General features: G+C 61.8%; 2 protein-coding genes across 3 annotated transcripts in view; one reads left to right on the top strand and one right to left on the bottom strand.

Annotated features, from left to right (window-relative positions):
- LOC126077377 (uncharacterized) overlaps positions 1 to 25,462 on the top strand; it is a 1,154,420-nt gene that overhangs the window by 904,168 nt on the left and 224,790 nt on the right. The gene's annotated exons all lie outside the window — the stretch shown is intronic.
- DOK7 (docking protein 7) lies at positions 457 to 24,038 on the bottom strand. Of its 2 annotated transcripts, XM_049886669.1 has the most exons (7): positions 23,985 to 24,038; positions 23,871 to 23,916; positions 16,670 to 16,900; positions 14,283 to 14,483; positions 5,221 to 5,340; positions 2,920 to 3,030; positions 457 to 1,247 (listed from the first exon to the last, which is right to left on the bottom strand). In XM_049886669.1, the coding sequence occupies exons 1-7, from the start codon at positions 24,036 to 24,038 to the stop codon at positions 457 to 459; spliced, it is 1,554 nt and encodes a 517-aa protein (XP_049742626.1). The 2 variants fall into 2 exon arrangements, with proteins under 2 accessions (XP_049742626.1, XP_049742627.1); XM_049886670.1 differs by lacking the exons at positions 14,283 to 14,483; positions 16,670 to 16,900.

The following is a 25,462-nucleotide window of genomic DNA, read 5'->3' as shown; positions in this document are numbered from 1 at the left end:
GAAGGATGATTTAGTCTCAGCCACTGTGTGCTGGGCGGGTCAAGGTAACCGGAAGGGAGATATATGAACCGGTCACCTCCAGGTGGGCAGTGGAGCTGAGGGGGAGGCCAGGTGTCATGGTCTAGCTTTGTGTCCACCCAGTTCCCGGCACTCCAAGGTGGGAGCCAACAGGGAAGTAGCACCCACCGAGCCCCCAGATCCTGTGCAGGGTCCGAGTGCCAGCACACAGCCGGAGAGGCTGGGGCTGGGCTCTGCTGCCCCCAATGACCCACCCAGAGCCTCCTGCCTTCCAGGGTGCCTTCCAGGGAGCCTTCCAGCTCCATCCAGACAGACTTCCTGGGGCACCCCACCCCTGGCCACAGCGCAGGAGGCCAGAGCTCTGAACAGCACAGCACAGAAGGTTCTGTCCGGAGGCCAGCTGCCCTGCTCTCCCATCCAAGGGGCCGACGGTGGCCCTCAGGGAGGGGGCCTTACCTTGACTCCCCCACAGACGGGGCAGGCAGAAAAGCAGGCTGGGCTGGGCCCTGCATGTGGGCCAGCCGCCTCCCAGGGCTCGCCAGGAGCTGGGCTGGGCGGCAGAGCCTCCGTCACCAGCCCCCGCCGTTCTGTGCCTAGCCAGCTGGAGGGACACCCTGTGGACATCTGGCTGCCCGAGTCTCCGACAGCAACGGTGGTGACAGTGGCGGCAGCTGTGCCATCGTCAGGGTTGCTCTGCGAGGCTGGGCTCTGGTCCCTGGGAGCTTGACGCAGGCTGCGGGGTGTGTCGTAGTGCGGCCGCGGGGCACCAGGCACCTGGTACTCAGCTGCCCGTGGGGCCGTACCAGCTGGGCAGGTGCACAGGCCCAGCTCGGGCGCCCCCACCGTGGGTGGCAGGCTGAGCAGTGAGCCGAAGTCGTCAGTGGCCGGCCACACATCCAGGCTGCTACCAGCATAGGACGAGAAGCTGCCCGAGTAGGACGAGTGGCTGCCCGTGGCGATGCCACTGTCCGAGGAGCCCTGGCGGCCGACCTCCTGCAGCTGCCGGGGCCGAAGCGGCTTAGGGGGTGGCCGCGAGGTGCCCAGTGCCACCTCTCCAGGGGTCGAGGCCTCTCCCAGGTGCAGGGCCCGTGCAGTGGCTGGCCCCGGCCCCTCCTGTGACGGGCTGGCTGAGGATGAGGATGGCTCTGGCCAAGTGGCCAGTCGGCTGCTGGCACTGATGTCCGAGTGGCTGGCCTCAGAAGATGAGCTGGACAGGCTGCAGTCATCCCCTGGAATGCAGAGCGACAGCCTGCTTGGGAGGGCCAGGCAGGCTGGAGGAGGGCCTGGGGTGGGCTCGGGTGGGCTCATCTCAGGGAGGAGCCAGGCGGGGCTTGGGGCAGGCTTCAGAGGAATGAGCTCTTGGTGGAGTTGAGCTTCAGGCTCAGAGGGGCTCGAGTGGGCTAGAACATAGAGACGTCACCCCACTCTCTTCCCAGGCCCCTACCCCAATAAAGGATCCTTCCTCAGCAGCCTCTGCCCTCTGCTGTCTGGGTCATCTTCCTAAAACACGGACTCACTGCACCCCTCTGGGCTTTGTCTCCAGCGTGTCTATCCCGAGCCTTGTGGTCTGACCCCTGGGCTCCCCGTCTCCTTTTCTCTCACCTCCCCACCCCTGCTCCCCACTCTGCATCCAGCTTCTTGACCCACCTCCCGGCTCCCGACCCCAGCTGGCCCCTCCCAGCACCTTCACAGCTCAGGGTGTGGCGGGAGGCCCTTCCATCTTGGACCTGAGGGCCCCGGGGCAAGCCCACAGCACCCTGAGTACACCCACCCAGCGCCCACTGCCCTGACGTCATCACCCTGTCCTGGCCTCTCCACCCCACTACTGAAGATAAGTGCCAAGGCTGGGGTGGGTTCCACCTACCAGCCAGGCCCTCTCCTCCCAGCTCTGCCTCCCTGCCCAACCTCCAGTCTTCCCTGCCCCATCCCCCCAGGCTCAGCCCCCAGTCCTACCCCCCCACCCCCCGGCCCCCACCCCATCCCTTTGCTGAAATCCACTGCCCAGCCGCATTCCCCTGGACCCCCAGCCCCTTGTTCCTGGTCCCCCACCCACCTCCATTGCCCAGCCCTGTCCCTCTGACTCCTGCTTTCAGGTCCCCCCAGTCCCTGGCCCACCTCTGCTGCCCAGCCATGTCCCTCTGTTCTCACGCCCTCAGTCTGGCCTCCAGCCCACCTCCAGTGACCATCCCTGCGCCTCCAGGTCCCCTGCCCCTCCAGGTCCCCTGTCCCCCCAGACCCCAGTCTCAGCCTCATTTCCACAGCCTTCTGGCTCCCCAGCCCTGTCTAGGCCCTCAGCCTAAGTCCGCCACTTGGCCCTGGCACCCTGGTCCCCCAGCCCCCTGTACTTCTAGCCCCCCCAACTCCAGACCCCAAGATAGAAGGGCCCCCCAGCCATGTTCTGGGCCATGAAGATGCTGGGGAAGCCAGCTGGGGTGGTGGGGTTGGGAAGTGGGTCACGATACTGGATGCCCCCAGCCCACTTCCACCTCCTGGCCCCAGTCTCAAGCCCCACCCTTAAGCCCATCTCTACCATCTGGTCCTGGCCCTCTGTTCCCCCAGCCCCCAGCCTACCTCTGCTGCCCAGCCCTAGCCCCCCGTCTCCCTACACACTCCCAGCCCCGAGCCCACATTTGCTGCCCAGCCTCGGCACCCTGTCCCCCTGACCCCCTGTCTTTCCAGCCCTGGTCCACCTTCACTGCCTGGCACCAGTTTCCTGGTCCCTGGGCCCCTTGTCCCCCAGCCCCCGGCTCACCTCCACTGTCTGGCCCCAACCCCCTGTCCCTTCAGCCCCGGACCATCTCTGCTGCCCGGCCCTGGCTCCCTGCTGCCCCCCAGCCCCCAGCTCATCTCTGCTGCCTGGCCCCAGTGCCCTGACCCCTGTGCCCCCAGCCCCCAGCTCACCTCTGCTGCCTGGCCGGCCCGAGTGGGAGAGGAGACTGAGCCGCTTCTCCAGCTGCAGGGCTTCCTGGGTGGCACGCTCCTCCATGGTCAAGGCCCCCCCGGGGCTCGGGTCTGTGAGAGATAAGAGTCAGTGAAGAAGACCCCCGCCTCTGGCCCCAGCCCCCTCTCTGTATGACCCTAGGCCGCAGGCCACCCAGGGGTTATGGGGCACCCTGGTCCAGCCCCATCACAAGGTTTGGGTGAGATGTGAGCCTCCTATTTGGACCCCAGAGGCTGGACCCCAAACCCAGGCACCCAAGGCCACTCACCACCCAGGCCCCGGCCCCCGGCACGGCCAACAGTTAGAACCCAATCCGGCCGGACCACTCCTCGCCTCCCAAGTCTTCCTGATTTTCCACCTTCCCTGGCTGTGCCCCAGCCAGGATGATATGCTCACACCTGTACACTGCGGCCATGACCCACGGCCCCCACTGTGGAGACGGCGCACGGCCCAGCAACAAGCCCACGTGGCCTTGTTCCCTGCTGCCTCGGCCCTGCAGATGGGTCCTCACGTGACACCTGGGCTGCCAGGTGGCGCCTGCTGTCCCTTAGGCCACTCCCGGCCCCGCCTGTCTCCCATCCACTGCCGTCAGGCAGGCTGCACCCCAAAGCACTGGCATGCGCCCCCTCCCATCTCCTGAATGCCCGTGGCCTGGTCAGTGCCCGTTTGTCCACCAGGGCTTGGACTGGACATTGAGGATGAGGGAGGCCTGTGCTGGGAAAGGGGCCATGCTCCTGACCCCAGGAGGCAGCATCTGGCAACTCAGTGGCCACCCTGCTCTGTCTCCACACCCCACACGAAGGACCACAAGTTCTGGTCCTGGGGTGCAGCTCCATCAGAGTAACACAGCAGCTGGACCCCCCCCCCACTTAAAACGCAACCCTCTTCCTGCTGGCTGAGCTGTGGGCCCCTTCGGCGGGTGCCCCCGAGAAACTCGCTGTCCCCGGCTGTCTGCGGCTGCGAGGCAGGAGGGCGCCAGCAGAGGGCGCCGCTGCACCTCTAATCGAGCACCTCCAAGCTGGACCCAGAAGTCTGCACCGTGGGGGTGGGCCTGTAAACCAAAATCAAACCTGTCGTCGAGTAGATTCTGACTCATAGCAACCCTCAAGGACAGGGTAGAACTGACACATAGGGTTTCCAAGGCTATAAACCCTTATGGAGGCAGACTGCCACGTCTCTCTCCCACAGAGCAGCTGGGGGGTCTGAACGTTTCTGTTAGCAGCTGAGCACTTAACCATTGTGCCACCAGGGCTCCTTCTGGGGGCAGGCAGCAGACTTCAAGGGCCATGGGAGAACCAGGAGCGTCGCTAGGCCTCTCTCCCAGGACATCCTCGAGCCTGCCCACCCTGGCTGGGGGCCACTCACGAGGTGCAGCTGTGAGCCCACGCTGGGTTCCGTGGGCGGGACCCAGCCACCTGCTGCATGGCCACAGGTCTCATCTCCCCACGTGGACAGTGGATGTCCGCTTCCCTGGGATGGGGGGTCAGCAGCCATAACCCACACGTGGTGCTCCCCTCTCCCCACCACAGGATCCGGCACCGTCCTGAGGCCCTCGGGTAACAAGCTATGGGGATGAGAACAGCCCTGTTGACCTTCCCAGGGCAGCTGGGCTCGGGCCCCCTGACCGTCCCCCGAAGGAAGGCAGCCTCACCTCCACGGAGGCAGGGTCAGGGCTGAGCAGAGCCCCGCCCTGGGCCTGCGGTCCAGTGGGCCCAGCAGGGTCCCCAGACGAGGGCTGTTAAGGAATCTCACCCTTGGGCTTGGCCAGGGAAAGGGAGGTGAGAAGATGAGGCAAGTTCAGAGCCGTTTTGTACCCCCAAACGCACTCTGTGCCCAGGGGCACGTCGAGACCGCCCTCCCCCATCTCCGGCACAAAGGCAATGCTCCGTGGTGTTTCTGGCCTGGACACCAGCTTCGATGCCCCAGCCACAGTCAGGGAGCGAAGGGGCGGCTCGAGAGGTTCCCAAGACCCCCATTAGATCTACTGTCCTGTCGGGCGCCGCTGCCTCTAGTCTGTCTCAACCAGGAGCCAGCTGCCCACAGCTGTAACCCTGGTGGAGGGAGGCAGAGACGGCCAGGTGACCATGGGCTCAGAGATATGCTGGCTGTCCCCCAAGAAGCTCCTTGCCCCCCGGCCACTGCCACCAACACGGGCTCACAAGGGCAGAGGGACAGGTGTGGCAGGGCGGCCCAACAACCCAGCTGAGGAATCCGGGTGGAGGCTGGTCCCCTCCCACCGGCCCCCACCCACCCCTGCCCACCTGGGAGAAGCGGCCGCAGCCCGAAAGGGCCCTTGGTCGGGGAGATGCCACGCACAATGCAGTCGAACAGGAAGCTAATCTGCTCACCCTCGGCCGAGGACAGGAAGAAGACGCCGGCCCCTGAGAAAGAGACAGACACCATGAGCAGGCAGGGCCATAGGGGCCGGGCAGGCATGGGGTGGGCACAGGCACTCACCCTGACTCACCCGGCCCTGGTGAAGACAAGAGGACATGACTGTCTCATCTCTGCACTAATAAGACCACTGAGTCCTGCAAACCCACCCGTTCCCTAAGGTAGCTCAGGTTTCTGGGGGCCCTCGGCCACAGCCTGGCTCCCCAGGGCCTGTCTGCACCATGTGGCTAGGGACCCTCATCCTGGCTGCCATTCTGTAGGCACCATCCTCCCCACACGCTGGGGCTGCATAGCTGACGGTGTGCAAAGATGCTCTCGGGTCCCTGTCCCCAGCCTCGTCTTGGCCAGTGCTGTGCTGTGTGGCGGGATGAGTGTCCCTCTGGCATTCAGGTCTTCCATGCCAGTAGTCTTGGGGGGCCAGTGGGTCTGGAGGACAGCGCTGGCAGCAGGAGGTGGGCCTAGCATCTCAGCCACACGGTCCCATTGAGATCCTTCCCGGAAACTTTCCCCGCTGGCCTCCACGCCTCAGTGTCCTCATCCACACCATCGCCCACCAGCAAGGAAATCTGTCATGTCCTTGATCACCAACGAACAGCAGCCTCCATCTCCCTTGCCCTGCTGAACCGCTGGGAGCCACCATCTGAGGAGCGAGAGGAACTGGGCTCCCTGTGCATGGGTTCCAACGCCACCTCATAGCACTTTAGCCAGGCCCCTTTCCAGGGTCATACCCAAAAGTCACGCTGCCATAGAGCCAATTCCATCTCACAGCGACCCGACAGGACAAAGTAGGGCTGCCCACAGGGTTTCCAAGGCTGTAATCTTTACGGAAGCTGACCGCTGCATCTTTCTCCTGCAGAGCCACTGGGTGGATTCTAACCGCCGACCTCTCAGTTAGCAACCAAGTGCTTAACCACTGCACCACCAGGGCTCCTTTCCTGGGGCCGCTGGGGAAGGTATCTGCAAATGTTCAACACCGTCCACAGCCCAGGCGACGCCATGTGTCTGTGTGGCGTCTGTGCCCCACTCACAGGGACCTCTCCCCACTTCTTGACTCGGTTTCTGGGTGGGGAAGCTGGAGCTCAGCGTGGCAGGAACCAGCCAGATCACACTACAGGTCCCCACAGGCAGGGCCAGCTGCAGCCCAGGGCTGGCTGACCCCCACCGGCCACACCCATTCAACCCCAAAAGGAAATGCCCAGTGTGGAGCCCCAGCCTGGGTGGGCCCCATGAACAGCCATGAAGGGGGCCTGGGAGAACGGGACCCCGGCCACACCCTGAGGTGCCCCCAGCAGAGGCAGCCTGGGTGAGTCAGCAGGGTGGTGGGCCCTCAGGCCCATGTGCTCAGGCACCCGGCTGCTAGCCTCCTGCTGGGCTGTAGCCCTCACCAGGGGTGAACGAAGCCCTCACTGGCCAGCGGCATGAATGGGGTGAATGGACAGCCAATGGGGCCCCACCGGCTGACCTGGGCTTGAGGGGCTGGACACTGGGCTGGTCTCAGGGCCCAAGAATCCATCCTGCTCTCAGCTGCCACCTGTTGCCCAAAGAAAGTCACGCTCAGGCGGAGGTTCTGGGCTGGCAAGGCTGCGGGCAGAAGGGGTGCGGGGGTCGGGGAAATCGCAGCACCAAACGCTGCCGCTCGGTCATGCTCTGCCTTTGCGGACGGAGCTCAGGGATGGGGATCCCAGGGACTCGGGGCTGACCCGACACGTGGACGTGCTGGAGAGGAGGGGAGAGGAGGGGCGGGGAGGGAGGTGTCCTGTGGCTGCTGACATAACACTATCACCCTGGTTTAGAGATGCGGAAACTGAGGCCCAGGGAGTGGACACTCCTGGTGCACAGTCACACCGACAAGAAGGGACTCGAGCCAGCCCACCGACCCTTCCTGGCAACCCAGGACTCTGGCTCTGCTGCTAACCACAAGCAGGAGTGACCACGCATGGAGTGGAGGCTGGTGCCTGCCCACCATGCACTCGGGGGGACACCCCCAGGCTCACAGGCCTGCAGTGGCCCTGATAGGATGGGACCTCTGAGCTCCTGTGGGCTGGATGAGAACTCACACCCAAGACCCTGGCTGAGGGCAGGTGAGGAGAAGCAGGCCATGTAGCCACTGTCTGCTGGCGGCCCCTTGGCCGCATCTCTCGGTCTCTTGCTGTCCTCGTCCACCCCCACCGCAGGAAGCGCTTAGCCTGCCCAGCCCCAGTTCTCACAAAAGGCCGGGCCTCTAATCCCGAGCTTATGGCAGCTGGCAGAGGCCGCGGGACAATTAGTCCCCCGACTATAAAAAACTCATTACCACAGGGAGTGGAGCCGGCCGGCATTCCTCTGAGGCGTCTGCGGCCGAGCCACGCTCCGGAAGATGTGGGGATGGCCGGGCTAGGCCTGTGAGCACAGCCCGCCATGAGCCTGGGGCCTCGAGGGCCACACCGCACCCCCACAGCTGCCCCTTGATGAAGACGCACGTCTTGGTGGGCCGGTCAGCCTTGGGACACAGCCTCCCAAGCATGGCTCAGCTGCCCCTCTTGGCCCCCACCCTCCGGTCTCCCTTCTCTCCACCCCACTCCCACCCTGGCTTTCCCTTTGCCCAGGAGGCCCGCCATTCCCACCTCTGACATCCTCGTCCACCTGCAAATATGGACTCATCTTTCCAGACTCAGTTCAAGGGACGCCACCTTTATGATGCATTTCCTGACCCCTGCCCCTGCCCAGCTAGCCCAGCATTCAATCTTACGAGCCTTCTCTGCCGTCTTCACTCCACTCGTCCCCTCATCTTTCTGGACACTGTCCTGGCTGCCAGCCTGAGCTCCCTTAAGGCTGGGCCCACAGCCCACAGAGTCACCTGTGGCCCTAGAGTCTAACCCAGGGCCTGACACGCTGCTGGCCCTCAGTGCTGGCTGTGGATGAAAGAGGGGAGCACGGAAGCACCCCGGCCCCTGGTCTTCTCCTTAGGGAGGCGTTCTTTGTACTTTCTGTTTGTTTGGGGGAGAGGAGGAAAAAAGAGGCCTGGCCCAGTTTTGCCACGTGAACATGTGTGCTCACTGTAAAGATGCCAGCCATGGTTCCTCCCATCCCTGTCCCTGAAGCTTGCTTCTCCCTGAGAGGCAGGGTCCACTCCCCACCCGTGGAATCTGGGCTGGCCTGGGGCTTGCTTGGGCCAATAGAATGTGGCAGAAGGGTGCTTTGTCAGTTCTGGACCAAGGCCTAAAGGAGCCTGGCAGCTTCCCCTTTCTCTTGGAACCTAGCTGCCAGGTCAAGAAGCCCAGGCTACCCCGCTGGAACGAGGCCACGTAGAGAAGAACTGAGGCCGCCCAGCCAGCAGCCAGCACCAAAGTCCCAGACGTGTGTGAGACCATCTTGGACCTTCCTGCTGAATGCTGCTGGCCAAGTGACCCCAGGAGACCCACATGGAGCAGAGACAAGCTGTCCCTGCTGAGCCCAGATCCCCGACCCACAGAATCACAGCCAATGGAATGGCCTTGGTCATAAGCCACTAAGCTTTGGGGATGTTTGTTACTTTTGTTTGTTTGTTTTAAAGGGAGGCTAGAGCCTTGGTGATACAGTGGCTAGGTGCTGACCAAAAGGTTGGCAGTTCAAATCCACCAGCTGCTCCTTGGAAACCCTATGGGGCAGTCCTCCTCTATCCTGAAGAGTCGCTATGAGCTGGAATCGACTCAACGGCAACGGGTTGGGCTGAGGCTTGGGGGTGAGGGTCTGCCAAGCAGGCCAGGACGCAGGCTGCTACTCCATACCCATGGCCAGATTCCTCCCAGTGGCCATAATACATGCACCATAGTCCCCGTGGCACGGACGAGGAAGCTGAGCTTCGGGGAGGTCAATAGACTCGGTCCATGGCTGTGGAGCCCGCAGACAAGCTGTCCATTGTCATGGGAACCCTCGGTGAGGAGGACCCGTGCCCATGAACCTGCAGATGAGTTGTTCGTGGTCATGGGAACCCTCGGGGGAAAAGGATGCAAGGGTAGTCCCATCTGTATGTCCCTCTCAGGGCCCAGGGACACCGTGCCTACCCCTGGCCTGGGGTGAGATGGCCCCAGGAGGAAGAGTGGAGGCTGAGAAAGAACTGGAAATGTCAGGTTATCCAGCAGATGGTCCTGCTCAATTTAACTGCCCTGCCTGGCTGCAGTCCAGTGTGCCCATCCTGTTATCCAGGAGGAAGGGTTTGGGCTGGCTCCTGGGCAGGCCTCGATGAGGGCACCAGGCTGGGCCTTGTGGGACAGAGGGGCAGCAGCCGCAACCCCTTCCTCAAGGGCCAGGGACAGTCTTGAGCAGCTGGCAGGCAAGGGGCGCAGAGAGTGGGGCCGTGTTACCATCTCTGCTCCCCAAATGCCCAGGGCAGCCCTGCCCCCCAGCAGGCTGACCACCAAGCAGAGCGTGAGCTCCAGGGCCAGGCATGGGAGCCAGGTCTCAGCTCCAGCACGCACAGACGACAGGCCTGAGCGAGTTACCAGCCACTCTGTGCCTCGGCTTCCTCATCTGTAAAATAGGGGTGATGATGCTGGAGGCTCTGCCACCAGTATTTCAAATACCATCAGGGTCACCCATGGTGGACAGGTTTCAGAGGAGCTTCTAAACTAAGACAGACTAGGAATAAAGGCCTGGTGATCTACTTCCAAAAAATCAGCCAATGAAAACCCTATGGGGCACAACAAATACTGTTTGATACAATGCCAGAAGATGAGCCCCATAGGATGGAAAAAAAAAACCAAACCTACTGCCGTTGAGTCGATTCTGACTCATAGCGACCCTATAGGACAGAGTAGGACTGGCCCACAGAGTTCCCAAGAAGTGCCTGGTGGATTCGAACTGCCAACCTTTTGGTTAGCAACCATAGCTCTTAACCACTACGCCATCAGGGTTAAGGCACTCAAAACGCAGTGGCGGAAACAATGAGCTGGATCACACCAATAGTCACGAAGATGGCACAGGACCAGGCAGCCCTTCCTCCTGTTGTACGTGGGGTCACCGTGAGTCATAGCCAACTTGACAGCACCTAACGACAAAGTGGAGGTACGTACACATGCCTGGCAGGGCTGGGGTGACCCCCGTGGTAAGGACCCTGGTATCATTCTCACTCTCCCTGTGTGACAGCCACCTCCTGGTCATCTGCCCAGGACCCTCGGGTGCCCAGACTCATCCAAGTACACAATGACACCACGCAGAGGGCTACAAGTGAGATGCGGTGTTCCGGCCCACTGCAGCTCGAGAACTGGCCCCAGTCCAAACCTCAGGGTGCAGATGTAGGAATGAACCGAGACCCCTCGGCAAACCACAAAGATTTCACAGGCAGGCCTAGACCAGGGGGCGGCTGCAACCACAGGGAGCGGACTCAAACTCAGCACCTACCGTTGGAATCTGGAAAACCAAACCCGCCACCAGAGAGTCAACCCTGATTCACGGTGACCCCATGCACCATGGCCTTCTCGCACTGGGGAACAGTAGACAGCGCTTGAACACCAGGGTTGGGGGTCACGTGAAGCAGCGAAAGCACCAACAGAAGGCACAAACTGTGAAAAACATGGTTCCAAATAGATTGCAGACAGTAGGAAAGATCATGGAAAAGAGGGAAACCCTCAATGAGGTGGATGGCACAGCGGCTGCAACAGTGGGCTCAACCATAGCGACGACTGTGAGGATGGCAGAGGACTGGGCAGTGTCTCGTTCTGCTGTACATGCGGTCGCTATGAGTCAGAACCGACTCGACGGCACCTAACAACAACACCAAATAGATTGTGAGGATAAAAGCGGACCAGGCAGTGTCTCCTTCTGTTGTACATGGGGTCGCTGAGTCAGAACCAACTTGATGGCACCTAACAACAACAACAAACAGATGGCAAAGAGGGCCTTGTTTGCGGGGTGAGAGCTGAAACCAGAGGGCCACCTTGTTCAACCTCCTCTGGGAACCTGCCTATCGGGCGCCTCTAATTTTTCGCTGCTGTGTGTGTGTCTGCCAGTATGGATTTCAGGCTTACAAACACACTTAGCGAATACAGAATCAGTGAACAGCGAGCACTGGCGGACTTGGCGACAGATCTGCTTCTGTGGACGGTGCTGAGTCGGGCTTGCTCAGGAAGGTCACCAGTCATCCTGTCATATTTCACCCTGGTTTTCTGTCACTGGGAAAACACACCAGCTCACCTTCCAGCCGCTGACCTCCCGGCAGCCAGAGCCGCCGCTGGGGGGCCCCGACAGTGGAAAAGGAGCCCACCACCCACCCACGCCATGAGACAGAATTTTAAACTCTAAGGCCTCAGAGGGAAAGTAGCCAGAGGCCCCATTACATCATGTCCAGGGCAAAATAAGCAGGTCTGCCAGGATACAGGCCCCTGTGGCTACACAGGCCCCTGCCCCCAGCTCAGAGGGCGTGCCCACCAGCACCACCCCCGGGGTCTGCACCCAAGCTCTTCAGAGCGACCGTGAAGACCGTCTCAACACCAACCTGCCAGAAGTAACCTGTGCCAGAAATTTGCCACTCTAGGGACACACAGAGAGGAGCTAGGACACAGGCCTCCTTCCTCCCAGGGGCCCCCAAGTTCACAGGGAGATGCTGCCAAATGCCCAAGTGCACCTGCGGCCGGCAACTCCCAGAAATCCTGAGGGGGGAGAACAAAGCCAGGCCGAGCGCTGAGCCCAGCCACAGGTCAGACCCCATTGCCTGCTGCCCCAGACACCCCCAGCCCAGCAGCCACCAAGTCTGCAAAAGAGGAGGCGCCCAAGGTCCCCAGGTGGCAGAAACAATTTACACTTGGCTGGTAACCAAAAGGCTGGCGATTCGAATCCACTCAGTGGTGCCACAGACGAAAGGCCTAGCGAGCTGCTCCCGTAAAGATTACAGCCAAGGAAACCCTATGGGGCAGCTCTGCTCTGTAAGACGCGGGGTCTCCAAAGTCACAAACCAACAACAAACAAAATCAACAACAAAAGAGAATGGGACCCAAGGGCTTGTCCAGCCAAGAGGACGCCGGCTAACGTCCCCTCTCGCCCCGAGCCCCTCCAACCAGCCCCAGTGTAGGCCTGGGAAACAGAGCGCTCAGTCCACGCAACCACTCAAAGACCCCCGAGCAGGTAGAACACGTGCCCAAGCCCAGTGTTCGAGGCCTTCCGTCTCTGGCCTGCAGCTCAAACTGCCCCCATTCCTGCACCTGGCTTCCCTCACTCCCCCTGCCTCCCTCAGGGAGCAAACTCTCAGCTTCCTCAGGTCCAGGCCCCAGGCGTGGCTTCCCTGTGCTCCTCGGGTCCTGCTGCCCCAAACCCGGATGTGGCTGCCTCGTGGCTCAGCTCTTTGTAAACCTCCATGCAGGTTTAGGTCTTGTCTCCTCCAAGGTGTGGACCTGCTGGACCAGGCTGGCTCCCAGCTCCGGACTCTCAGCTCCTGGCTCCCAGCTCTCAGCTCCCAGCCCCCAGCCCCCAGCTTGGGTGTAGAAAGGCTGCCTGGGTGTCACAGCGCTTGGCACAGACAGCAGGACACGGCCTCCAGGCAGTGTGCAGGCACCCCTGCCCCAGACCTCTTTGGAGCAGGGGCCCAGCCACCAGTCTCTAGCACAGCCCGTGCCCTCATGTGCACCTGCCCTGCCCTTGGGAAGCTAGGTGTGTAGAGCCCCAGAGTCCTGGCCTGCTGGTCACCTGGCCATGCCATGTGCTCTGCCTCAGAGCCCAGAGCAGGGTCACCCAGGCTTCCACTCGGCCAGTGGTCTCAGCAGCCCCATGACAGGCGAGGAAGGGCTGGTAGGTAGACACAAACCGTCCCCAAACCTCCATTCCTTCCTCTGCACTTGGGGGATGAGCTGTATGGCGGGGGTGGGGGGTCCAGGCTCACCGGAGACCTGGAATGTATGCGCCTGAAACCCTGCCCCATCTTGCGGAGCTCACTGACAGCGGCCCCCACGCTCACTGTGGCCGCTGACCTGACCTCAGTCCCTGCCTGCATGCCCCGCCCCGGAGCCTACTCGGGCCCCAGCGCAGCAGCACACACAGTGCCGGCATCTGCTCGGGAGAGTCGGAGGGGAGCTCTGCACCCTCTCTCAGCCTGTAGGTCCACTCGGGGGCCAGACGCATCCACACCCACACTCTGCACACGGAGAACAGAGTCAGGTCCACTGTGACATGTCCAGCGCCAGCTGCGGCCATCCCGAGCTGTCGCCCTGACCGCAGCCCCAGCCGGCCCCAGGCTGACCCTCCATGGAGGGCCAGGTGTCCTGCAGTGCGCTGCTCAAGTTCTCAGAATCACATCACTGAGCCTTTGCAAGATGCTCGCCCTCCGCTTTGGCACTTACCTGCTGGGGATGGTCATGGGTGTGCTCCGGCGGGCCTGCCCCAGGCCACAGTGGAGGCTCCGTACACGATGGAGGGACCCTGCTCAACAACTCTCCTCCCGGCTCAGCGGCCATATCTGTGCGGTAGGCATCGCTGCTGGCCAGGGCCTCTGGGGAGGCTGTGGGGTGATGGGCGAGGGGGTGTCCACGGGACACACACGCTGGTCTCTGAACGCCCCCTGTCCACTCAGGGCCACCCCAGGAGCTAGCACGTCCTTGTGGAAGGCATTGATTCTTTTTCCTTCATTAAATCTGGACGTGGTGGGTCCAGTGTTCTGTGGCTGTGACCTAGGCCGTGGCTTGCTGGGACATGACCTGGCTCTGGAGACACTGGGGTGTGTCCCGCACGGGCTCCTGTCTCCATGTGGCCCCGAGCCCCACCCTCCAGCTGGGCAGAGCAGAGCAGAGGGGCTAGACCCCAGAGCTGGGCCCGTGCCTCTGTCTACAGAACAACTGGGAGAAACTGAGGCACAAAAAACACAGGTACGCTCCGGCACATGCTCATGGGGCCAGTCAGCTCAGAACCAAGGTTTTCTGGGGACCCTCAGCGTTGACAGCGGCCCCCAAGATCTGAAGGGGTGGGACAGGCGACCCAACATACTTACAGTACCCACACCTGGTCCCGCCTTCGAAGATGAACCCATTGGGCACAGCCCCATAGCGCCGCAGGTCTGACAGCTTCCACTGCCCCGTGACAGCTGGGGGGACATCCCTGGCCACCACCAGGACATCATTGCAGAGGTGAAGTGTGGCGGGGCCGCTCTGGAGCTTGGTGCCTGGGGCCACTGTCACATGGAACCTGTGCACTGGTTGGGGGGGGAGAGTGAAAGGACATCACCACCACCACAGTGTGGACTGGACCACACCCTGACTGGCCAAAGCGGGGCAGGAAGGGATTACCCAATAAGCAAGGTACACAGGGCTTAGTTGTGCTCACTTAGTGAACTGTAGTGCACAATTGTGAAGAATGGGGAGTCCAGTACACTTAATCATGCTCATGAGGAACCTATACTTAGCCCAAGGAGCAGTAGTTCGAACAGAACAAGGGAATACTACATAGCCTAAAGTCAGGAAAGGTGTACATCAGGGTTGTATCCTTTCACCATATTTATTCAATCTGTATGCTGAGCAAATAATCTGAGAAGCTGGGCTATATGAAGAACAGGGCATCAGGATCGGAGGAAGACTCATTAACAACCTGCATTATGCAGATGACACAACCTTGCTTGCTAAAAGTGAAGAGGACTTGAAGCACTTACTAATGAAGATCAAAGACCACAGCCTTCAGTATGGATTACACCTCAACATAAAGAAAACAGAAATCTTCACAACTGGACCAATGAGCAAGATCATGATAAACGGAGAAAAGATTGAAGCTGTCAAGGGTTTTATTTTACTTGGATCCACAATCAACACCCATGGAAGCAGCAGTCAAGAAATCAAAAGACTCATTGCACTGGGCAAATCTGCTGTAAAATACCTCTTTAGAGTGTTGGAAAGCAAAGGTGTCACCTTGAAGACTAAGGTGGGCCTGACCCAAGCCATTGTGTTTTCATTCGCCTCATATGCGTGTGAAAGCTTGACGATGAATAAGGAAGACCGGAGAAGAACTGATGCCTTTGAACTGTGGTGTTGGCGAAGAATATTGAATATACCATGGACTGCCAAAAGAACGAACAAATCTGTCTTGCAAGAAGTACAACCAGAATGCTCCTTAGAAGTGAGGTTGGCAAGACTTCATCTCACATACTTTGGACATGTTATCAGGAAAGACCGGTCCCTGGAGAAGGACATCATGCTTGGTAGAGTAGAGGGTCAGCAAAAGAGAGGAAGACCCTAAATGAGATGGATTGACACAGTGGCTGCAACGATGGGCTCAAGCCCAGAAATGATTGTGAGGATGGCACAGGACCGGACAGTGTTTCGTTCGGTTGTACACAGGGTCCCTATGAGTCAGAACCGACTGGACAGCCCCTAACAATGACAAGTGCACAATTTCACCTTGTTTCGCCTCATCAAAGGTATGGTGAAACCCATGTGAAATTGTTCACTACAGATTAGTAAGTAAGCAGAAGTAAGCCTGTGCTTGTCTTGCTTCTTGGGTAATACACCCCTGGCCAGTAAAACACTGTTTACCTTGAGCACTGAGTTTTGGGGCCACTGAAATCCTACATCCGATGTAGTAGCCACTCTCCTCGTCCCAGCCCTGGCCTGGCAGCACCACCTTGACCCAGGGGGCAGCCCAGGCTCAGACCGGCAGCTCTGCCCCAGGTCTTCGGTTGCACCCAGGGCCCAGACTCCCAGGCTGAAGGAGAAGACCTCAAGCAGCTGGCCTTCCCCATCTCATCTGGGGTTCACCTGTCTCTGCTTACATGCCCCCAGACTGGGGAGCTTACTCCCCCAAATCTCAGGGTGCCTGCAGAGACAGGAAGCAGGGGCCGGTCCCCAGAGCAAGTCCCCTCATCACCCCTTCCACCTTGGGGCCCAGGGCCGGCACTAAACTCTGTGGGGGCAGCTGCCCTCCTCCTGCCAGGACACCTGCCATGAACAGACACCTGGGCTATGAAAGGTCACCCCATAGACTGCCACCCACCTGTTTAGATACCCTCTTTCTGACTAAGGGAGCGAAGTTAGGAGGGGTGGCCCCTATGCCCGCAGCCCTGACCCTGCAGGCTCCAAGCCTCTACAGAGCACATGAAACCCACGAGGACAACAGACTCCTGAACCTCCACCCTGGTGGCTCACCCTCATGGAGTTAGGGCCCCCCACGACCCCAGCCCCATGGGATTGGAGCCTCTCCATGAGACACGTGAAACACGCAGGGACAGCAGACAGAGAAACCTGAGCCCCCTCCCTAGTCACTCACGCTTGCTGAGTTAGGAGGTGGGGACCCCACACCCCATCCCCAACCCCAAGGTCTCCGAGCCTCCCAGGTCTCATGGGACACATGGGGACAGCAGAAGCAGCCCCCACGCCCTCGCCCGTCACTCACCCTCGCCGAGCGCGTAGCGGATGCGTGCGTCCCAGGCACACATGGCCTCACGGCTCTCGAAGCCCAGCATGATGGCCTGGGAACGGCAGATGATGGCGAGCGTGTGGGCCAGACCCTCGTAGGGCAGGCCAGGCTCCAGGCCGCATATGTCCTCCAGCGTCAGGCTGCTTCGCTCCCGGAGGCCCTTGGCGCGCTCTGCCCTGTCCTTGTAGGCCAGCATCAGCAGACAGTCTGCAGCCGACAAGCAGGGGTCAGGGCACTGTGGCCCGCTCTCCCAGAGCCCACAGCAAAGGCTCAGGTCGGGACCCCGAGCCACCGCGTCCATGAGTGAAAGTGACCACAGACCTCCCTGCACCACCTGGGGCCGCAGAGGAGGAAGAGGACCTTCAGGGGCCTGCACTGCAGAGCCTACCACGGCTAGGTCCTGGCCCCACCTGCGGGTCTCACCCTGCCATGGGCGTGGAGCCCACCCAGGCCACACTCAGGGCCCAGACAGCTGTGGCCGGTGGCACGGGGTCCAGGCTGAGAGCCTGTCTGGTGGCTCAGACCTCCCACCCCAGCCCTGGGCCTGCCCTGGGCCCCCTCCTGCCGCATGGAGAAACTTCACCTCCTACTTCTCTTGGTTCCAGGGCTGTGGTGGAGGGAGAGGCGTCATGGAGCCCTGGTTCCCACAGCCAGACCCTGACACCAGCAGCCCCTCCCTCCCACCCAGCCATCGCCCCCTGAGTGGAAGCTCAGCCCCACCATGATGGAAGGGCCTGGGAAGGACCCTCCAGAGCTGACTCGCCTCTGCACCCCAGCATCCCGTTTTCCATCCCCATCATAACTGCCATCACCATTGCCCCAGCCAGCTAACCTAGCCGGAAGCTCCAAATGCAGCCAGCAGGTCAGGCTCGCAGAACAGACCCAGACACACAGGGGAAGAGATCATAAGGACCCGTCCACAAACCAGGGGACACCGAGGACTGCCAGGGCACCGACCAGGAGGGACCCTCCCCCAGAGGCCAAGCCCTGACGGGACTCCCAGCCTCCAGAACTGTGAGACCATACATTCTTGTTCTCCGTTGGCACGTGATATTCCGCTATGTGTCTGCCTGCGTCATCGGGCTGCCACATTGCCTGCTAACATCTGCCCCGGCTGGCCCCCCGCCCATCCAGGCTGCCGTGCCTGAGGGGACCGGGCCAATCCCAGCCACCACGCTTGTCCCCTCTTGGCCTCGGCTCCATCTCTAGCTGAGTGTCCCCACCCTGGGATGCAGAAGCACTGGCCCCCCAGTGGAAAGACCCTTCCTCGAGCCATGCCTGCCACACCCGGGGAGGGGAGATCCTTCCTCTGCCGCCAATCTTCTCTGGAATGGGACCCTCAGCTCTGCCGTGACATCATCCCTGCCCGCCCCCCTCCCCGGCCCACTGCCACTCCTTCTCTCCCCTGACCAACAAAAGCCCTCAGTGGTCGCCACAGGGCAGCAAGGGGACGTGAAAAATGTGAGTCAACGCCCTGCGAAGGCCCTTTGATGGTACCTCTTCCTCCCTCTTGGCCTTCTTCAGCCCACAGAGCCCCTGGACACCTGGCCTCTGGCCTCAGCTGGTCCCTCCCCACCCCAGCCCATGTGCCCGGGCACACTGGCCTCCTTCCAAATAAAAGACCATCACTTTGGGAGTGGCCTGACCAGGACAGCATAGTGAGATGGTCGCCTCCTCTATTCCAGGAGTTATGCTCCCAATAATATAATCTCGAGCTGCGGTCAACAAACATTCTCAGCTCTGTGAGCCATGTGGTCTCTGTTGCAACTACTTAGCTGGAAAGCGGCCATAGACAACACACACATCATGAATGGCTGTGCCTGTGTTCCAAGAAAACTTTATTTACAAAAAGAGGCGGTGAGCCAGGTTTGGCCACAGGCTGTAGCACACAGCTCCTGGCCTAGAGGAGCATTTGCAACAAGGACCACACAGCTCCTCTAGTCCTCCTTACATCTCCTGGGCCCAACAGGCCACCCTTGATCCTGGACCTCTGGACTTATGCAACTGACTTGGGGGGCTGGGGTTTAGCGCCAACATTCATCCCTGGGACTCTTTTCCTGACACTTCCATGCTCCTAGCTGCCCAACCCATGTGGACTCTGCCTGAGCCTTTCAGTGCAGGCCCCACTCTCCCCCTGAAGGTGCCCCAAGAACCCACAAGGACCCCCTGAATTATGTCACTGATACCTTTTTAAATATGACAAGAAAGGGCGTAGGACAAGGGCTCACCTGGAGGAAACTGGCCCCAGTTGTAGGTGGCCGCCGGGGTCCTGCTCAAGCAGCTGAGTGTCCCCGTCTCACTCTCAGCCCTAATCCCCCAACCCACTGAAGCCACAAGATCCCATGAACTGAGCCGGGCCGCCCATCATGGGCAGGCTAGTGAGAAGGTGAGCGCGGCGGGAGGGGCAGCCAGCGAGGGGCTGTGTGAGTGGCGTACAGCTGCCTGGCCTCTCCTCTCCCCCACGGCCTCTGGCTGTTGCTCTGCCCTGGTTTGGAAGCCCATTCCGTGGGGAGCGCTATTCAGCGGCCAGCTGTGGCCAGCGAGGCAGAAGTCAGGGACAGAAACAAGCAAAACACCTCAAAGTGCTGAGCAGGGAATCAGAACAAGCCCCTGGGAGGTGAAAGCGGCAAATCCCTCAACTGCTAGCCAAAAAGAGGGCAGTTTGAACCCACCCACCCAGAGGCACCTTGGAAGAAAGGCCTGGTCATCTACTTCTGAAAGGTCATAGCCATGAAAACTCTATGGAGCCGTTCTACTCCGACCCACGTGGGCTCACTGTGAGTCAGAATCCACCGACGGCAACTTGTTAATGTGGTGGGAAGGGGCCGGAAGGGGACCACCTGGGGTGTGCGGTCAGGGAAGGCCTCTCCAAAGAGGTAACAACTGAGCTGAGTCCCAAATGACGGAAGCAGCCAGAGCAGCAACCCCACCAGGAACAGCACTGTGTTAGGGGGAACAGCCAGTGCAAAGCCCCAGAGTTAGGCAGGTGGGGTCTCCTCAAGGACCCACAGGGCCAGGCCAGTGTGAGTGGGAGAGGGTCCAGGTAGGGGTGGGACTGGGTCAGGTAGAGCCTAGGAGCAGAGGCAAAGGCTTGAGTGCACCCCACCGCCCAAGGAGCCCTGGAAGGGCTTGAAGGCAAGAGGGGCAAGTCCGGCCTGGTGTTCACAGCCCCTGCTGCCGCGCGAACAATGGCACAGGATACGGTGAGTGCCAGGGGCACCTGTCGTGATCTAGGCCAGAGAAACCATTGGCCTGGGCTGGGCTGGAGATGAGAAGAAAGCCAGGACACCGTTCTGTAGTAAACGTGGCAACAGGAGCGCCCCGCAGCTCTGGGCAGCAGTAACTAAACCCTAGTCCAGCCTCTGGGGTAGAGGGGCAGAGCTGCTTGGAGGGTGGGATTCGGGGATGAGGGAAGGAAGAGCCAGGGGTGACTTCTTGGATTTGGGTGGATAGTGTAGTCGTGGACAGAGGTGGCCTGATGGTCCTGGGCCCCAGCCCCGCATTTCTACCTTTCTGATGTCCCTCACGAGGGAGGGGCTGCTGGGGTAGGGCTGCGGTCTGTCCTGAGAGGCCCAGCAGATATCCCAGGGCTCTGCAGGCAGGCAGCTGGACATGGGTGTGGGAGAAGTAAAATTAAACTTGGGTCCCCAGCACAGGGATGGCACTGACGCCAGGGCTGAGGGCCGGTGGAGGGTGCAGGCGCAGGCTGGACAGGCAAGTCGGGGGTGCCCTGAGGGGTGGAGGAGACACCGCAAACATGGAGACAGCAGCCTGGAGGTGGTGGAAGCCAGCAAGCGCAGCTGGGCGGGGGAGGGCAGGAGGAGCAGGGACACCACGCTGCATGCCACTGGGGACGCGTAACCCGAGGCCGGGAACGGCAATTGGACTTAGCACCGGAGGTCACAGGTGACCTTGAGGCCAGTGGCTGTGGCAGCAGGCTGAGGGGACGAGTTGAGGGTGCAGCGGCAGGGGCGGGCGGAGGGACCCACTGGCCGAGGCCAGCCTGATGGTGCCTCCTCAGGTCAGGCTGTGCCCAGGAGAGGGACCGCTAACCCACAGGGGCAGGTCCCCTGGCTCTGAATCACGGGCACAGCAGCTCTGCATATGATCTAACCCATATTGTGTGCACCACGTGCCCCAGATGGGGGTACCACCAGCCCCTGATAGGAGCACTGCCTGCCTGTGACAGGAGCATCACCTGCCCCAGACAGGAACCCTGCCCACTCATGGCAGGAGCATCACCTGCCCCAGACAGGAGCATCACCTGCCCCAGAAGGGAGCACCGCCTGCCCCAGGAGGGAACACTGCCCACTCATGACAGGAGCACCACCTGACCCAGAAGGGAGCGCCGCCTGTCCCAGGAGGGAACACTGCCCACTCATGACAGGAGCACCACCTGACCCAGATGGGAGCGCTTGCCTACTCATGACAGGAGCACCACCTGACCCAGACGGGAACGCTGCCTACTCAAGACAGGAGCACCACCTGCCCCAGACAGGAGCACTGCCTACTCATGACAGAAGCACCACCTGCCCCAGACGGGAGAATCACTTGCCCCAGAACCGAGGAGTACCTGCCTGTGACAGGAGCAGCACCTGCCCCAGGCAGTGCTCCACCTGCAGAGACAAGTGTGTGCCTGGGGTTCAGAGAGGGCTGTGTGGGGCTCCCACCCCAAAAGCACAAATATTGATGGGGACCGATCAGACCAGGCAGCAGCCCACTGCTCAGGATACCGAGCTGTGACAGGTCAGCCAGGGCCGGGTCTGCCCACGTCCCCTTCCACCCTTCCAGGAGCTCTGTGAGTGAGCGAGGCAGGAGCCGCCACCAGAGTGTCCTGCCTGAGCATGAACAATGTTTGAGGGGGTGAAACATCCCCAGGTCACACAGTTGGTGTAGTGGGGGTGGAGATCTGAACCCAGAACTGATTCTCAACGCTGAACACGGCTGGCTGCAGGCACCAAGGCCGGCGGGACCTGGCGCATTCTGCGAGGCTTGCATGGGACAGGCGAGCCACCTGCCACAATGCCTGGTCCTCCAGGGTGCAAGAGCCGAGCTGGGGCTGCTGGACTGCCCGGGGTTGAGATGCCAGCCCCATTCACCCTGGGGAAGGGGGCAGTGGTGCAGACCATCCAATGCCAGGAGGTTCTCACTGGAAGGCACACTCCCCGTCCCCACCCCCCCACCCCCCGCCGCTGTTAGCAGAGCCGCGGCTACAAGTCGAGGGCCCAGCACCCCCCAGGCAGGCACCCGTAGTCCAGAGGCTCAGCAGGACTCGTGCTCTCAGACTTGCCTTCCACAGGCCTGTGGGTAGCATGAGCAGTTGTGTGTGGACAGACACTCTCAAGGAGGCAGTCCCTCTCCGTCAGCTGCCTGGGTGACCCTGCTGAGCTGGGAGACCCCTGCCCCACAGGAACTCAGGAACCGGCAGCAGAAGCAAGGACACCCTCACCAAGGCAGAGAGGGAATGAATGCCCCACCAGTAGCCAAGCCGGTGCGGGTGGGGTGGCCACCTTCCAGCCTGCTGTAGTGGGTGGTGAGGCTCTACTCTGAGGATCCTGCCACTTTCTCCAGCCGCTCAGGCACAGGTAAAGACCCAGTAAACACTGACCATTGCCAAGTCCACAGACACACAGATCTCCAGAGCTTGGGATGGTGGGTCTATTCCCGGCTCCCCCACAGTGCAGACCCCCACAGCCCCCGTCCAGGGACAGGCTGAGCCCGCAGTGGCCAGCTCTGCCTCTCCAGGTGCTCTGACACGGAGCTCAAAGCCCCAGCAGCCCCTCCAGCCCTTCCTTCTCAGAGGCATCCAGACCACACCACGGAGCTCTCTAGGGGGGGCACCTCTCAGTGGCCATGCATGGGCTCTAGCGCTCCATCATCCTCCAGGCCACACCTGAACCCTGCACCTAGACCCCTGCTCCAGCCACACCTGACGAAGCCCCTCCTGCCTTGGGCCTCGGTGCCCCTGCCCACCGTGCCCCCTCCCCCACCTGGCCAGCCCTCACCATTCCGCAGGCCATGCCCCTTCTCCACCAGGCCTCCCTCGGGTCCCTGGGGCCAAGGGCCCCTACAGAAGCCGCCCAGGACAGCACCCCCAGCACCCAGCATTGGGGCTGGTCTTGAAGGACTAATAAATGGCCTGTGGCGGAACCCAGGCCCACCCTCTGGACGAGACAGGGGAGGCCTGGCAGGAAGGGACTTCATCCACCTTCTAATGCCTGCTTCTGCAGCGCCCCCCCGAGGTGCCCAAGTTGGATGTAGGCAGAGGTACCAGGCGGGTGTCCCCCACCCTCCCTGGGAAATTGCAGATACCCAGGCTTCCTGGGGCACACACTTGTGCCTCTCCCCACTACCCCACCCCGGCCATGAGGCGGCACACGCTCTGCACACCCCCCACCTCCCACACCCACTCTGGGCCTGGCTGCCTCCACGGCACCTGTCTCCTCAGACAGCTGCGGCCCAAGCTCAAAGCCCTTCCCACTGCCGGGATGATGAAGACATGGACTTCGGGGGCTCCCTGCGAGCCTGCACTGGGCTGGAGGTGCTGCTGGAGAGGGGCCAGGGTACCATTCCTGCCTCCCAGAGGACTGCTCCTCCCAACAATGTAGATTTTGCTTTTCTCAGACACTAAGGGCAGCTCCTACCTGGAGGCCCAGTTTCCCCCCACCTGGGAAAGTGGAAAGGAGCCACCAGGGGTCAAACGGGGTCTGGGAGGCCCTGGTTTTGGAGCTCCTGCTCAGAGCGCCCTCACCAGCAAACTCAGTCCCCCACCAGTCGCTCAGAAGCTGACTTTCTTGTGGGGGAGGGGTCCCTGCTGTTCTGTGAAGGAGGGGTTCCTCCCGCCTTCCGCGCCCTGGCTGCCCTGGGCCTCAGTCTATTCTGCCTTGGGGTCCTCGGCCCGAGCGAAAGCGCGGGGGGACTCTCCGTCCCGGTCCCCACTACTGCGGGCGCCCGGCCGAGGCGCTCACGGGGCAGGAGGGGCCGGGGCGCGCTCTCCGGTTACGGCCGCGCGGGGCTCGGTTACAGCGGCCCGCCGGCCCGGCTATTTCGGGCGAGCTGGCGGAGCTCCGGACCAAGCCGCCGGGAGCCGCCGCGGAACGCCCGCAGGCCGGCTGGGGTCTCCCGCACCCCCGCGCCCCGCATCCCGCGCCCCCGCGCCCCGCGCCCCGCCTCTCACCTGCCACCGGCGACGGCTTGCGCAGCACCAGCCACCTAGTCTTCCACTGCGGGGACAGAGGGAGCGTGAGCGCCGCCCGCGGCCCGCCCCCCCCAGCCCGCCGCGCGCCCCGACCTTCTTGCCGTCCCGCAGCTTGACCTGGCCCTCCACCAGCGCCGCCTCGGTCATCTTCAGTCATGGTGCCGCCGGGCCCCCGCGCCCTCTGTGCCGCCGCCGCGGGTCACTTTGAAAATAGCTCGCGGAGCGCCGGGGCGGGCCGGCAGGCGGAGGGCGGGCCGGCGGGGCGGGCCCGGGGCGGACGCGGCGCGCACGGGGACCTGGCTCTGCCGTCCCCGGGCCGCCGGAGCCCTGGTCCCGCGGAGCCGGGTCCCTGGGGCGCGATGACCCTGGGGCGTCTCCCGAAGGCCCCTCCCCCCTGCGAGGAGGTGGCGGGGTGGCAGGGACACGTGGGTGGCAGGGGACTGCCCTCGCTTCCCCACCGGTGCCGCGCCCCTCCTCCGGGGAACTCCCGGTTCCCCCAGCCTGCCTTCCCGGCCTCCGATGTCCAGCAGTGGCAAAGGGCTGTGCAGGCCCCTGAGGCCCAGCCCTCCAAAGCAAGCACAGCTGACCCCCACCCCCTAGCGTTTCCTGTAACAGGGGCGGGGTGGGGGGGGTGGGGAGTGGGGGCTTCCCTTCCAAACGCAAAGGAAGCGCCCCAAGTAAAGAGGAGCGTCTTGTGTAGCTTCTGGATCTTAATGGTTATCTTCAGCCAGCCTGGCTTCACTCTCTGGCCTCTGCCCCACCCCCACGCCCCTCCTACCACCCCAGGGTGTCACCAGACCAAACCTCACAAGACTGCACGGCCAGCACTGACCCAGGACACCCGCCCTCCCCAGACCTCCCACAGCCCGGAGGTGCCCACTGCCCAGGCAGGCTGGCCCCAGGGACCCATGCGTTGCCCTCTGGTTACCTGCTCATTCCTGTCTCTGTTAAGCCTGGGTTTCTGGCAGTGTTGCCCCAGTGCAGACGGCTGCCAGATGATAGGGGCCCAGGCACCACGGGGGCTCCTTCAGTGCCCCCATCTTCATGTCTGCTCACCCTCTGGCTGAGAGCTGGCCCTGCCAAAGGCAATGTAGGCCAGCCTGGCCAGAGCTGGGCACCAAGGTGCCGTGGGCTCAGAGCTCCTGGGTTCCCCTCCTATACCCGCAAGGGCTGGCCAGAGCCTTCTGATGCAATCAAAGTGCTTCCAGAGCCCACGTAGCTTCAGGGGCTGGCAAGTCCACTCTTTGGACGTCAGTTTCCCCACCTGTGACATGGTTTTCCCACCCACACCTACAGGAGCACTTACAAGCTGAGTGGTGGCAAGGTGAGGGCAGCCCCCTGGAAGAGCAGTGTGTCACTGTGGCAGGACTCAAGGTTCCGGTGGGAGAAAGGGTGAGGGCACACAGGGTCGTGCTGACGCTAAAGCCCCCAGGCACGAAGAGCAGTGCGTGGCAAGGGTAACGAGCACTCAGGCACTGTCTAAATCCCACTCCCCAATTTGAGTGCCCAGGGGCAATCTCTAGGTCGCGCCCCTCAGTTCGAGTGACCAGGGCAATCTCTAAATTGTGCCG

The sequence above is a fragment of the Elephas maximus genome, chromosome 5 (assembly GCF_024166365.1).
Source record: "Elephas maximus indicus isolate mEleMax1 chromosome 5, mEleMax1 primary haplotype, whole genome shotgun sequence".
In the NCBI taxonomy this organism is placed as follows: domain Eukaryota; kingdom Metazoa; phylum Chordata; class Mammalia; order Proboscidea; family Elephantidae; genus Elephas; species Elephas maximus.
This window is presented reverse-complemented; position numbering and strand designations above follow the sequence as displayed.

What these genes read in the sequence shown, in the direction of transcription:
- DOK7 (XM_049886669.1), bottom strand. Translation starts at nt 24,038, where the DNA reads ATGACCGAGGCGGCGCTGGTGGAGGGCCAGGTCAAGCTGCGGGACGGC. An exon ending in AGCTGCGGGACGGCAAGAAG is followed by an intron (nt 23,917 to 23,984) that starts GTCGGGGCGCGC and finishes CTGTCCCCGCAG; the next exon opens with TGGAAGACTAGGTGGCTGGT. An exon ending in CCGCTACGCGCTCGGCGAGG is followed by an intron (nt 14,484 to 16,669) that starts GTGAGTGACGGG and finishes CCCCCCAACCAG; the next exon opens with TGCACAGGTTCCATGTGACA.